This window comes from Pristis pectinata, chromosome 15, assembly GCF_009764475.1.
Source record: "Pristis pectinata isolate sPriPec2 chromosome 15, sPriPec2.1.pri, whole genome shotgun sequence".
Taxonomy (NCBI): Eukaryota; Metazoa; Chordata; class Chondrichthyes; order Rhinopristiformes; family Pristidae; genus Pristis; species Pristis pectinata.
In genome coordinates this window covers 42547554-42562893 of record NC_067419.1, presented here as the reverse complement: position 1 = coordinate 42562893, position 15340 = coordinate 42547554, and the positions used below count along the sequence as shown (strand labels likewise).

General features: G+C 44.8%; 1 protein-coding gene across 1 annotated transcript in view; it reads left to right on the top strand.

The window, feature by feature from the left end:
- Nucleotides 1-15340, top strand: part of LOC127578574 (stabilin-2-like) — a 154609-nt gene that overhangs the window by 87518 nt on the left and 51751 nt on the right. The window contains 4 exon segments of the mRNA XM_052030723.1: nt 4135-4330; nt 10944-11039; nt 13539-13584; nt 13699-13772. Of these exon segments, the coding sequence (XP_051886683.1) occupies nt 4135-4330; nt 10944-11039; nt 13539-13584; nt 13699-13772 (412 nt within the window).

Sequence of the window (15340 nt, the reverse complement as noted above, 5' to 3'; positions counted from 1 at the left end):
TTCCAAGTTGGCCATGAAAGTCTTTGTCCTGTTGGCCCCACCCCAATCCACAAACCTGTGTCCATCGAACCAACCACAGTGCAGTTGGTTGAACTGTTATTTTAACAGCCATTGGACCTTGAAAAATTAATTACAGAAATCTAGTTGTCTCAGTAAACAGTGTAAGGGGAATTTCCTCCAAATTCCAATGGGAACGGGGAGAAAAGAAAAGAGATCCACTGCCAACTCCAATCTTTAAAACTGTTCTCTCCACAGCCATTGACATTGGCCATGTATGTGCCCTCTGTGTGCACCCTCCCACCTTTGTCCAACCTCTCCCTTGGATCTTATGAAAACTGTGGCAAGTGTGAGAGGCAGAGATTAATTTGCCTCTGTCCCCACCTAATAATAATAATATTTATTTATTAGTCACATGTACATCGAAACACACAGTGAAATGCGTCTTTTTTGCACTAACAACCAGCGCAGTCTGAGAATGTGCTGGGGGCAGCCGACAAGTGTCGCCACGCTTCCGGCGCCAACATAGCATGCCCACAACTTCCTAACCCGTACGTCTTTGGAATGTAGGAGGAAACCAGAGCACCCGGAGGAAACCCTGTGCCAATTTAGACATGAACTAACAAATCCAAAATTATTATTGAACTTCCTTGCTGATCCTTCCTTCATTATGCTTTCTGGATCTTTACAATGCCTATTAATCAGCTAACTGTTCTGCATAATTTACCTTGCTCAGGTGTTTAGACTTTTCTGGGGAAGGAAAATGAAAAGAAAATACCAAATAAAAATTATACAAACTGCAAAAACGGTTAAAATTAAATTCCCTCTGTTACCACCTCTGGGCGAATAAGGAGTGACTGAGGGAGGCAAGGACTTTCAGCTTGCTAGACCTGTCCCCCTCCAGATACCCCTCATAACAGTGGGAGCAGATTCAATTGTAGAATGGAAAAGGGGGCTGGAAAAGGATCGGACAGGAAACAATTTGCAGAGCTATGGTAAAAGGGGAGTGGGATTAACTGGATTGTTGTTATATAGAGCCAGTACTAATACTGTGGGCTGAATGGCCTCCTTCTGTACTGCAAACATTCTGCGGTTCTATAGAGATATTCCTTTGTGGTTGAAGTGGACATAGTTGGGCTGAATGGCCTCCTTCTGTCTATAAATGTATGTGTTTCTGTGATCCTGTGGCCCAGTTTCAAGGGCACAGTTGGCCCAGGCAAACGAAGCCTAAACCATTCCTGCTTTTCATGCAGAGGCTGCATCATTGTTAACTCTGCTTCTTGACAATGAGACTTCCTTACTGAAGAGCAGAGACACCTTTGGAATCCACGCTGGATATGTATTTAAATATGCTCTCCAGAGGGGCAAATAATACACTCAGAGGGGTGAAGAGATTTACACGTCATGTTACCAGGATTGGAGCATTTTAGTTAAGAGGAAAGACTAGCTGGGTTGTGTTGTTTGGAATAGAAAAGGCTAAGGAAATAAGTTATGAGTAATCTATTTATGGTGAATAAGAAGGACGTTTCCCTTAACAGAAACGCCAATAACTAGGGGAGATTGACTTATTTCTATTTCCTTAAGTAGGGAAGTTAAGGGAAAAAAACTTCCTATGCAGAGTGGTGGAGTTCTGGAACTCCCTGGCTAAAAGGTTGATGGAGGCTAAAGCCCTCATCATGTTTAAAATGTATCTGGATGAGCAATTGATGTGCTGTCACCTACTGAGAGACAGGATGGTACGTATGATAGAGCCACCGCCTCACAGAGCCCGGTTCAATCCCGACCTCAGGCGCTACCTTTGTGGAGTTTGCACATTCTCCCTGTGACCACAATGGACTTCTAGTTACGTCCTAAAAACGTGTGGGTTTGTAGTCTAATTGGCTGCTGTAAATTGCCCCTAGTTTCTAGATGAGGGGTAGAACCTCGGGGGGGGGGGGGGGTAGTTGAAGAGAATATGGGGAGAATAAAAAATGAGGTTGATGTAGGATTAGACTAAATGGGTGGTGATGGTCAATATGGACTCAGCAGCTGAAGGGCCTGTTTCTGCGCTGTATCTCTGTATAACTCTAGGAGAGCTGAAATGTGGCATTGGTCGCTATATTCCTTTGTGGTTGACGTGGACATAGTTGGGCTGAATGGCCTCCTTCTGTCTATAAATGTATGTGTTTCTGTGATCCTGTGGCCCAGTTTCAAGGGCACAGTTGGCCCAGGCAAACGAAGCCTAAACCATTCCTGCTTTTCATGCCACCAAATAAAGGCGCATCACGACATGTGGGAGCGACAGGGGCTAAGTAGACGTTCCACTCTCTACATTTTAATCCCCAGAATTTAGCCAATGAAGACCTTATTCTCAGTGGGAAATTCTACCCCAATTATTGGACCTCTTCTGAGTCTGAATGATGACTTCTCTCACTTGGTCCCTGTTTATCTTCAGAGTTTTCCCAAGGGCTGAGGGGTGGGAGATCATTAGTTAGAGCCTAATTGTTGCTGGGAATGACCCAAATCCAGGAAATGGGATCCAAATCACCACAATGATGAGTGGAGCCCATTCTAATTCCTGAACAAGGAAAGAAACGTGGACCCAGTTGTCACATATTGGTTGAAAACAATTCCCTGTCTGCTCCCCAATGTAGTGTAATCATTCTTCCAATTTTGGATTCTACATATATGAACTGTTGCAGAGAGTTGTGAACGCAGCCAGTGTGTGGGCAGGCACGGTAGTGTAGCAGTTGGCATAACGCTATTACAGGGCCAGCGACCCGGGTTCAATTCTGGCTGCTGTCTGTAAGAAGTTTGTACGTTCTCCCCGTGTCCATGTGGGTTTCCTCCGGGTGCTCCGGTTTCCTCCCACATTCCAAAGACATATGAGTTAGGAGGTTGTGGGCATGCTATGTTGGTGCCAGAAGCGTGGCGACACATGTGGGCTGCCCCCCAGAACACTCTGCAAAAGATGCATTTCACTGTGTGTTTCGATGTACATGTGACTAATAAAGAAATCTTACATATATATATACCAGCCTCCCCTCCATTGACTCCATCTACACTGCCCACTGCCTTGGGAAAGCAGCCAACAAGGATCTCTCCCACCCTGGTCATTCTCTCTTCCCCCATCTTAAGAGCATGTCCCACCAGATCCAAGGACAGCTTCTATCCCACTGTTATCAGACTCTTAAATGGACCTCACATACACTAAAGATGAACTCTTGATCTCCCAATCTACCTCATCGTGGCCCTTGCACTTTATTTGTTTATCTGCACTGCACTTTCTCGGTAGTTACACTATATTCTGCATTCTGTTTTTATTACTACCTCGATATATTTAGGTATGGCATGATCTGTCTGGATGGCACACGAACAATAGCTGTTTGCTGTATCTTGGTTCACGTGACAACAATAAACCAATACCAATGTACATATTGGGAGGGGTCCCATCAGCATTGATCAGACATTAGAGGCCAGATCTAGCTTCCTGGTCTCCCAATCAAACTCTCTGTCTTGTGCCTCCCCACACCCGTTCTCCTCTGGTCCACGCACAGGGACAGGTTCACTGAGCTGAAGCTTCCTGGAACTTCGCAGTGTGTCTCAGTGCGGACAGGGCCTTGAGCAACACAGTGAGGAAGACCTGCCTCGAATAAAAGCTCTCATAACTCTCACAGCCAGCAAAATCCCTCCCCCAGCTTTGCCATCTGCAAAAGCCGCAAGTGATTTTAAATTGTTTTTAATTTTCTCCAAGGGGTTTTAAATCGTTTTAAAATTAAAGTAAAAATGTAGCAGCTAATCTGTACATAATGTGGTCCTTCAATTAATGTAATTTATATTAAAAAATTAAGAAATACAGTTAATTGAAAATAAATTAAGATAATTAAAAATGTTAGAGTATAATAATTTAAAACAAGTCACTTGCCTTTCCCTTTCCTCTGATCCCCATCACTTACAATGAGGTCGGGGGTTCTGTGTCAGCACTGACCTCTACACCATTCAAGAAGCAGTGTCCCAGTGAGGACCTAGGCTAGCCTGGACTCTTGTCAGTAGGACACCTGCCGAACACCATTTAAGTGCCAGTGATTCAACTAGGTATTAGGCAGACCCTGGAATTGTTGTTATTATCCACCCCACTGCTTCTGATTTTGTTTCCAGACTCGAGACTGCTGTCCTGGCTACTTTGGACGACAGTGCCAAGCATGTCCAGGAAAGGTTGGAAGCTGGTGCCACGGGAATGGACTTTGCCAGGACGGTATCGATGGCACAGGGATCTGCATATGTGAGGAAGGTTTCACAGGTACAGCCTGTGAGACCTGTGTTAATGGAATGCATGGAATACATTGTGATCAAGGTATGTATCCTGACTGCGGCCTTATCTTAGCACACTGATCACTAGGTTTATATTTCCCAAAGATTACCCATGGACTGTACAGATGTAATTCCATCCAAACACTGTGGCCTGGATTCTCCAAGTGAATCTCCCTCAGTACTCAGTTCCTTTGGACTTACCATCTGATCCTTGCTGATGTTAATACTCACACAAGTCTCCTCCCACCTTCTCTTCATAGCACCCACTGCCACCTCTCTTCATAACACCCAATCAGCATAGTCCTTCTAACTTTTTCTCCCTCCTTTACTTATCCCACTTCTGACAAGGATCTAGGGTAAAAGTGCCATCTCATTCAACCTTCTCCTTGACATTGAACGAACACTGCTGATTCCTCCACCATCAGGATTTTAAGATATCTTTATTAGTCGCATGTACATCGAAACACAGTGAAATACATCTTTTTGCGTCGTGTGTTCTGGGGGCAGCCCTCAAGTGTCGCCACGCTTCCGGCACCAACATAGCGTGCCCACAACTTCCTAACCCGTACGTCTTTGGAATGTGGGAGGAAACCGGAGCACCCGGAGGAAACCCACTCAGACACGGGGAGAACGTACAAATTCCTTACAGACAGCGGCTGCAATTGAGCCTGAGTTGCTGGCACTGTAATAGCGTTAGGCTAACTGCCACACTACCATGCCTGCCATGGAATCATAGAGTTGTACAGCATAGAAACGGCCTTTCAGCCCACCTCTTCCATGCTGACCATGATTCCTGTCTAAGCCAATCCCATCTGCCCCCATCAGGTCTGTTCACCTCTGCACCTTTCCTATCTAAGTACCTGTCCAAATGGCTTTTCAGCGTTGTAATTATATCTACCACCACCTCATGTTGTTTTTGGTAACTACCATCCACTGTGTGACCAAGCTTACCCCTCAGATTTCCTTTAAATTTTTTCCCTCTCACCTTAAATCTGTGCCCTCCAGTTCTAGACTTCCTGCCCAGGGATAAAGGCTCTAATTATCTACTCAATGCCCCTCATAACTTTATAAATCTCTATAAGGTCACCCTTCAGCCTCCTCTGTTCCAATGAGAATAAGCCCAGCCTATCCAATCTTTCCTAGAGCCATCCATTCCAGGCAACATGGGCAGGCACGATAGTGTAGCGGTTAGCGTAACGCTATTACAGTGCCAGCGACCCAGGTTCAATTCCAGCTGCTGTCTGTAAGGAGTTTGCACGTTCTCCCTGTGACTGCGTGGGTTTCCTCCGGGTGCTCCAGTTTTCTCCCACATTCCAAAGACGTACGGGTCAGGAAGTTGTGGGCATGCTATGTTGGCGCTGGAAGCGTGGCGACACTTGTGGGCTGCCCCCAGAACACACTACGCAAAAGATGCATTTCACTGTGTGTTTCGATGTACATGTGACTAATAAAGAAATCTTAACATCCTGGCGAATCCCTTCTGCACTCTCTCTATTGCTACCACATCCTTCCTGTCGCGTGATGACCAGGACTGCTCGCAATATTCCAAGTGCAGTCTAACTAATGTTTTGTCCAGCTGCAAAATGACATCCCAACTCTTATACCCAATGTAAGGCTTACCAGCCTGAACTTTCCCAGGTTGGTCCCTACTGTCCTTTTTGAACAAGGGGACAACATTAGCTATCTTCCACTCCACCAGTGGCTGACGAAGATGCAAGAATCTCCATCAGAGCCCCAGTAATCTCCATCCTTGTTTCTCTCAGCATCCTGGGATAGGACCCAACAGGCCCTGGGGATTTATCCACACTAATGTGCACCAATATTTCTAACACTTTGAACAATATCAGCATACCTCTCCATTAACCCTCCAGCCTCCATGTCCTTCTCCCTAATGAATACCAATATCATTGACCAGAAAGCCAACAGCCCAGCCACATAAATGCCATGGCTACAAAACTAGGCCTGAGTCATGGCCCAACTGGTCCATGCCGACCAAGATTCCCATCAAAACTAGTCCCATTTGCCCCTGTCTGGTCCATTTCCCTCTAAACCTTTCCTATCCTTACACCTGTACAAATGCTTTGTAAATGTTGTTAATGGACCTGCTTTAACCACTTCCTCTGGCAGCTCATTTCATATACCCACCACCCTCTATGTGAAAAAGTTGCCCCTCAGGTTTCTATTAAATCTCTCCCCTCTCACCCGAAACTTATGCCTTCTAGTTCTTGATTCCCCAACCTTGGGAAAAAGACTTTGTGCTTTCCCCCTATCTATGCCCCTCATAATTTTATACACCTCCATAAGATCACCCTTCATTCTCCTACGCTCCAATGAACAGAAGTCCCAACCTGCTCAACCTCTCTCCATAACTGAGTCCCTCGAGTCCCCGCATCGTAAGTATCCTCTGCACTCTTTCCAGCTTAATGGCATCTTCCCTATAGCAGGGTGACCAAAACTGAGGTGGGGTATTCTGCGGTGAATGCCTCATTTCTTGACACCCAAGTCTTCTCCAATGTCTGCAAGGCACAAGCCAAGAGTGGGATCCACAAACCAGGATCTGAGTTTGTGCTCCAACACTTGGCAAACTGAAAACCATCCTGGACGAAGCAGACCCTTTGATTGGCACCCCATTTACCATCGCTGCATGGTGTACTGTGCAGTCACTCACCTCGGCTACTCTGGGAACACCTCCCAATCCCGTGGCCACCACCATATGCACAGACGTACACATGGGGTCACTGCCTGCAAGTTCCCCACCAGGTCACACACCATCCTGACTTGGAAGTATATCTCCATTATCATCTCTGGAACTCCCTCCCCAACAACACTGTGGAAGCACCGAGACTCCAATACTTCATGAAGGCAGCTCACCTAATCAAGTGCGGTCAAGGATGAGCAATAACTGCTGGCCTTGCCCATATAAGAAAATAAAAAGATATTGTAAATCTAGCATGCAAAAGTGTCGCCCCCTCATCCTACAGATCATAAATCTGTTCTAAAAACAATCAAGGAAATCCTATTCGATGGTTAAATGTCGAATGTTATCACTTGGTATCACACTATCACTTGATATACAGAGGAAATCCTCCCCCTTAATGTTTTATTGATTGCCACAGCTTGCACATGGTGCTCTATGGAAAATGATTCATGCTCTCAGGATCTCATAAGGTGCTGCATAACCAATTAATTACTTATGCAGTGAGTCACCGAAATGTCAGTGCAGTATATATAGTAACGAGGTCACGAGGTTAAATCTCACTGGGACAAGTTATGGAATTGAATTCAATAAATCTGCTCATTTGGGGTTTTAGCATCAGGAAACCTTGAAATCTTCCAAATTATTATGAAATCCCAGATGGGAGAATCTGGCATCCCTTACCTGTCCTCGGTCCTCATCACTTCTTGGAGAGTGCAAAAGAGTGCAAAGAAGATTTACGAGGATGTTTCCAGGACTCTAAGGGCTTGAGTTATAGGGAGAGGTTGGCCAGGCTAGGACCTTATTCCCTGGAGTGTAGGAAAATAAGGGGTGACCCTATAGAGGTGTATAAAATCATAAGGGGCATAGATAGGGTGAACACACACAGTCTGCTTCCCAGGAAGAGGGAATTCAAAACTAGAGGGCAAAAGTGAGAGGGGAAAGATTTAACAGGTACCTGAGGGGCAACTTCTTCATGCAGAGGGTGGTGCATATATGGAACGAGCTGCCAGAGGAAGTGGTTGAAGCAGATACAAAAACAACTTTTAAAAGACATTTGAACAGTTTCATGGATAGGAAAGGTTTAGAGGAATATGGGCCAAGCATGGTCAAATAGGACCAGCATAAATGGACATCTGCATTAATCCCATCTCCCAGCACTTTTATGTCTGGGTGATTCAAGTGCTTGTCTTGACACTTCTTAAATTCCATCGGTGACTCTGCTTGCCCCCACTCTCTCAGTCAGTGTATTCCGGAAAAATGTCCCCCTCAGACTCCCTCTAAATCTTTTACCCCTTAACCTAAATCTATGTTCTCTACTTTTATCTACCCCTGACATGGGGAAAAGTTTCCTGCCGTCTGCCCTGTCTATACCCCTTATAATTGTACCTACTGAGCTTACCTTGCATAGCAGCATCAGAGGCACATAGGTACAGACAACACACAGAATACAAATTATACATAAATTATACAACAGCAAAGAGAGAGAGAGAAAAAAAGACTGCAAAATCAAGACCTTAGTGCAAAAACTAAGACACAATCAGAGACAAGTCCACGGTAGTGCAAGAGGTGGTCCGTAGTGTTCTGTTGCTGAGGTGGGTTTAGCATTGTGCAGGTCAGTTCAAGAATCTGATGGCTGTAGGAAAGTAGCTGTTCCTGAGCCTGGTGGTGTGGGACTTCAGGCTTCTGTACCTCTTGCCTGACGGTAGCAGCGAGAAGAGGGCACGACCCGGATGGTGGGGATCCTTGATGATAGATGCTGCTTTCTTCAGGCAGTACTCTCAGTGGTGGGGAGGGCTGTGCCCATGACGGAGCGGGCTGTGTCCACCACTCTCTTCAGCCTCTTACATTCCTGAACATTCCAATTGCCGTACCAGACCATGATGCAACAAGTCAGGATACTTTCAACAGTGCATCTGTATAAGTTTGTTAGAGTATTTGGTGACATGCCGAATCTCCTCAAGCTTCGAAGAAAGTCGACTACCTCACACTAAACCTGGGAGCTTGCCCCTGCTCTCAGGAATCATTGGTGGAGCCTTTCTGCAAGTAAACATTGCACACCAGTAGCTGGAAGTGTCAACCAGTGTTGTGTCTGCATGCTTCAAGGTCCCCTCATGAGATCACAAGGTCACAAGACAAGGGAGCAGAAGTAGGCCATTCGGCCCATCGAGTCTGCTCCAAAGAAAAGAAAGGGAAAAAGAAATGAGAAATGGGGAAATGTCCATGAGAAGAAAAAAAAACTATTCCTTTCCAGCCCCAATTTCTGGCCTTATCCCCATATCCCTTGATACCTTGACTAATTAGATAACTATCTATCTCCCCCTTAAACACCTCCAATGATCGGGCCTCCCCTGCTGTACGTGACAAAGAATTCCATAAATTCACTACCCTCTGGCTAAAGAAATTTCTCCTCAACTCTGTTTTAAACCTGTACCCTCTAATTCTAAGATTGTGCCCTCTGGTCCTGGACTCCCCCACCAAGGAAAACAGCTTGGCCACACCTACTCTGTCCAGTCCTTTCAACATTCTAAATGTTTCTATGAGGTCCCCTCTCATTCTTCTGTACTCCAGTGAGTACAGTCCAAGAGCTGACAAACGCTCATCATATGTAAGCCCTTTTATTCCAGGAATCATCCTCGTAAATCTCCTCTGAACCCGCTCCAACATCAGCACATCCTTCCTAAGATATGGGGCCCAAAACTGCACACAGTATTCCAAATGAGGCCTCACTAGTGCCCCGTAGAGCCTCATCAACACCTCCCTACTTTTATACACTTTACCTCTCGAAATGAATGCCAACATAGCATTCGCTTTCCCTACTGCCAATCCGACCTGGTGGTTAACCTTTAGGGTATCCTGCACGAGTACCCCCAAGTCCCTTTGTACTTCTGTACTTTGAATTTTCTCCCCTTCTAGATAATAATCTGCCCGTTTATTTCTGTTTCCAAAGTGTACAACGGCACATTTCTCAACATTGAATCTCATCTGCCATTTCCTTGCCCATTCTCCTAAACTATCTAGGTCTCTCATCAGTACCTGTGAGATATTTAGTTCGAGCACTTCGGTAATGCTTGCAATTTCTGAAGTTGCATGGTGTCATATCAAGGAACCTGACAACACTCTTTTAAACTGGTCAATGCAATATTACAGTGTCTTCAGAACATTTTAAAAGATCACTGGCAAACACACAATGTTAATGTGCAGATGAATTTCCAGAGACACAAGAGACTACCAATGCTGGATAGAGGGGACTGCAGGAAACCTTTCCCCATATCAGAGCATATGGATTTAGGGTAAGGAGTAAAAGATTTAGAGGGGGCCTGAGCGGGACATTTTTCACCCAGAGAGGTGAGTACTTGGAATGCACTGCCTGAGGGAGTGGTGGAAGCAGAATCACTGACAGAATGCCGCACTGAACATGTCTCCTCATACCTTGAGTCTATCTTGTCTCCCCTGTCCAGTCCCTTCCCACCAGACACCTCACCTTCCCTGCATCATTTTGACAACTTCCAATTCCTCGGCACCCACAACCTCATCTTCACTTTGGATGTCCAGTCTTCATATACCTCCATCCCCCATCGGGAAGGTCTTAAAGCCCTCTGCTTCTCTCTGCAACAGAGATCCAGGTGAATTAAGAGCCTGTTCTCGATCAAGGACTTCTTTAATTTTAAAGACCTAAGATGTCACCCTCCACTTTTCCTTTTTGTCCTTTCCCTAAAGCTCCAATCAGCATGTCAAATACCTTCATACCTCCAACGTCACTGGGTCAACATCTAATGCCTCTGTGTTGCAGCTAAAGGCGAAATCTCCGGGATTATTCACGCAATAAATGCAGTCTTACAAATATTGTCCACATCCCAAGCACGATCCTTAAGAAAATGATGCTTATTGCTCTTGTTTCTGAATGTTTTCTTGCATTTTACTCTTCAAGACTAACCTATAGTGTCAATGACTTTTCTAGAATGCAAATGTGTCCATGGTAAATGCAGCGAAGGAATCAATGGGGATGGTAGTTGTGAATGTGAACCTGGATGGAGAGGTGTCCTCTGTGATACGAGTAAGTTTGGATTCATTATCTTCTGTCCTTTGAAAATAACAAAACTATCTGTGCACATTCTCATAGTCAGGAATCAGGATAATTTTCATGAGAAAGCTAGCACATGAAATCATTGAAGAAGCTGATGTCCTGACATATTTATTAGAGGGCTTCTGCAGAAATATTTAAAAGGATTGAGGTTAGGAGTGATTTCTTTACATGGAGGGTAGTTGTAGAGAATCCTTCTAGTTCTCTGCCCAGGAGGGCTGTGGATGAGTAGTCATTGAGTACATCTAAGACCAAGATCAGTAGACTGTTGGACACTGAGGCTGTAGGGATTGGCAAGAATTTGGAAGGACCACAGGCTGAGCCATGAATGTATTGAATGGGGGAGCAGACTCACAGGCTGGATGGGCTACTTATTGGCTGTATTTTAGCCCATCATAGCCTTTACTGATTCTGGAACAAAAGAACTATCCAATCACTCCCATTCCCCTGACCCTTTTCAATAGCCCTTGAAATCATTCCATTTCTCGTATTGATAATAATCTCCCTACTAATCAACAGCACAGCTGCAGTGTTGCATATGAAACCAGTTGACTTAGTTACCAGCTAGAGGTATAACATGCAGAGAGTGGGAGAGTGGAAACGTTCTGAAGTCACTGAGCCAGGGTTGAGTGTAGTTTCATCCTACCTTCACACAAACGTGATGGAGATCTAGCAGAATCTCTTGGCCAACTATAATGGCAAGTAAGGCAGAGTAGCTATTGTACACTACCCCCTTGTGTACGTTAATGGCAAAAAAAAATGAAAGGGAATTTAATGGGAATGTGTGGGGGAAAAGATAAGTTGCTGGGCTACAGGGGAATAAGAGGGGGATGAGCCTCATGGGGTTTCTCCCCAGGAGCCAACATTGACCCAATGGGCCAAATGGCCTCTGTGTCTTTGTGAGCATAAAATAAGATAGAAGTATGTAAGGAAGACTTGCTTTAATTATTTCGGATTTGCCAATACCTGGAATGCTGCGTACAATCTTGTTCTGCTTACCTACATCTGCCTTGGATCCTATGCAATGAAGTTTCACTGGACTGATTCCTGGGATAAGAGGATTGTCCGATGAGTTGATATTCCTTGGAATTTAGAAGAATGAGTGGAGGTCTTATTTGATGTTCTCAGAGGACTTGGCAGGGAAGATCATGAGAGGATCTTCCACACTTGGAGTGTGTGGATACCTACTCCCCAATGAAAAAATCTTCACAAAGCAAACCATTGAGAACAGGGCCACTTTATCCTAGTCTGTGTTTACATTTTCAGCACGTTTAATATTAGCAACTGGAGTTCAGATAAGACTTCACTTTAGTAACTATGTTCCAATAAAAAATATAGGAACAGATCATTCACTGACCAATCAGATTGATATTGATATTGGTTTTTTATTGTTGCTTGCACCGAGGTACAGTGGAAAAACTTGTCTTGCATACCGATTGTACAGGTCAATTCATTACACAGTGCAGTTACACTGAGTTAGTACAGAGTGCATTGAGGTAGTACAGGTAATAACAATAACAGTACAGAGTAAAGATTGGCCTATTGCACCATGCCTTACCAGTGATGCTGGTTTCCAATCTTTTCCACTTGAGAGTAAAAGAAAGCTAGAATTTGGTTATGAGAAACTCAGCTGAAGCCCCCTCCTCATCTTGAGTGAATCAATTAAGATCCCATAGCACTGTATCAGAGAACAAAGGAATTATTCCAGTGTTCTGATTAATATTTATACAGTAATCAACATCATTAAAAACAAATTATCTCTTCATTATCACACTGCTGATTGTGGGAACATCCTGTACAAAAAAAATTGACTGCTCCACTCCTATCTTGGAACAGTGGTTACACTTCCATTATAGTATTTTGGGATTCCCTGTGGTTGAAAGGTGATTTTTAACTGCAAATGCTTTCTTACAAACCTTTAACAATCAGCTTCATAGAAACACAAGTGAACACCCAAAATAACCCATGAGTTTTCTCTCTATTCACTTGTACTCATTTAACAAATTTCTCACATCCACCAGAGATCAAAGCGCACCTCACAATCAGTGGATTTCATGGAGTGTAGTAAGTAGAGGCTGAAATGTTACACCAAAGCTTTGCTAGCAGTAAACAAAGGAATAAACGCTTTGTTGATGGCAGTGAGGAATGTTGGCCGGTACACACTGTGATTTTTTTTTCCCCTGTTGTATCACAGGAACATTTAACTTACAAGCAAATAGTCACTGACTCCGTTCAGTGCTGCAGCTGGGAGACAGAACCTCTGACAGTGTAGCAGACCCTCAGCGACACAATGCAAGCACAGCCCAGATTTGTTACCTTCTGCACTAGACCTTTATCCCAGTCAATTGACCTGAAAATACTACATCACAAACAAGATATCCATATTCAACATAGCTCAGACTTTCCTATGCTGAGACTTCTAAGGAAAACCAAAAGGACTAACATCTGCAGTGTGTTTTTTTTATTTTACAGAGATTACTGACAACCTGTGTGGCAACACTTGTCATTCAAGTGCCAAGTACGTAGCTCCTTTCATCTGTTCGTTTGGTAACAGAGCCATTTTGAATGAATGATTTTTATGATTCACTAAATCTATTTTGCTTACACTCTGAATCTTAATCTTCTTGCACAGCTGTATCTCCACATCTGGCTCCACGTACTGTAAATGTGCAGCTGGCTTCAAAGGCAATGGCACATTCTGTGAATGTAAGTTTGGATGCTGAGCTCTTAACCTTTCAGATGGTTTTGGATGTTGCCTCTCCCCCATTAAGTGCAATATCTGTAGTCACAAGACACTGCAGATGCTGGGATCTGGAGCAACAAACAATCTGCTGGAGGAACTCAGCGGGTCGAGCAGCATCTGTGGCAGGAAAGGAATTGTGGACGTTTCAGGTTGAAACCCTTCATTTGGACTGAGAGTGGAGAGGGGGGATGGCCAGTATAAAGAGGAGAGGAGAAGTGGCAAGACAGGGGTCTGAGGTGATTGGTGGATGGAGGAGGGGGTGAAAGATGATGGGCAGGTAGGAGAGGGGAGGGGGTGGAGTTGGGAGACAGTGGCAGGTGGATGATAGATGGAAGCAGACAGAGAGAAATGCGAGGCAGGTGGAGTGATGTAGAGGGAGGTGAGGGTGAAGGTTGGAGACAGCTGCTAGAGGGAAATAAGCAGGAACACAAAGTGCTACCAGTGCTGGACCTGAGAAGTAAAGGAGGTGAGAACGGGAACCATTAGGGGAGAGGTGTATGGCAGGTGGAACCAGATAGGAGAGTGGGGGTGGGGGAGTAAAGGAGGGGAGGGGGAAAGCCTACAGGTGAACTGTATGTATAGTGGGTGGATGGAACCAGAAGGGGGAGGGGGAACGAAGATGGACGATGGGGGGCTTGAGGGGGGTTTGTGGGAAAGGGGACAAATATGCGAGGAGTGGAGGAGGATTGGGAGGGGGAGGGAAAGGGGGAAAGTGTAATATTTGTTTTGCTTAAAGCACTAAGTTAGCATGTAGAACTTGCAGAATTAATTGGGAGAATGGCAGAGGTATATTTAAAGGGAAGATAGATAATCACAAAAGGAATATGACGTACTGATACAGTGAGGGGAAGAGAGGTGGGAGGAGATAGAGTTGGGCCTGATTCCTCCTGTAAATTATATGTCATTCCACAAGTGAGATTGATACTTCTTTATTTCAGCAATTATGTTAATTGTCTTACAATAAAAAACAGCTACAGTTAGTCCCTCTGCTGACATCCCCTGGTCTCTCTGCAACTTAAAATGAAATAGTTTTCTCTCATTCTTAGTCCTGACAAAGGGTCTTTGATCTAAGCCATTAACTGTTTCTCTCCCCACTGATGCTGCCTGACCTGCAGAGTGTTTCCAGCATTTTCTGGTTTTGTTCTAAATTAACGTTTCCCTTGGAGTTTCCATTCCCATGCCAGAGCTAAGTTTGAGACTTGCCTATATATCCCTGCAGAAGTCCTGGCCACCAGTGCTGCTGTATGCCAACACTGTTGATGGCATCATCTGCTTTACACCTGCACTGCTCCTTATGGAGTCCAGCCGGCAGGGCAACTTGGTCTTCTGCAGACTTGTTGTGGTGGCTGCGGGCTTGTCAGCTCTAGGCTGGGAAATATGCCCACTGAGACTGTGATATCCACAAGCATTCAATGGTTCTGATAACACTGTGTACAGTTTTGGTCACCCTGTTATAGGAAAGATGCGGTTAAACTAGAAAGAGCACAGAGAAGATTTACGCGGATGTTGCCAGGACTAGAGGGCCTGAGTT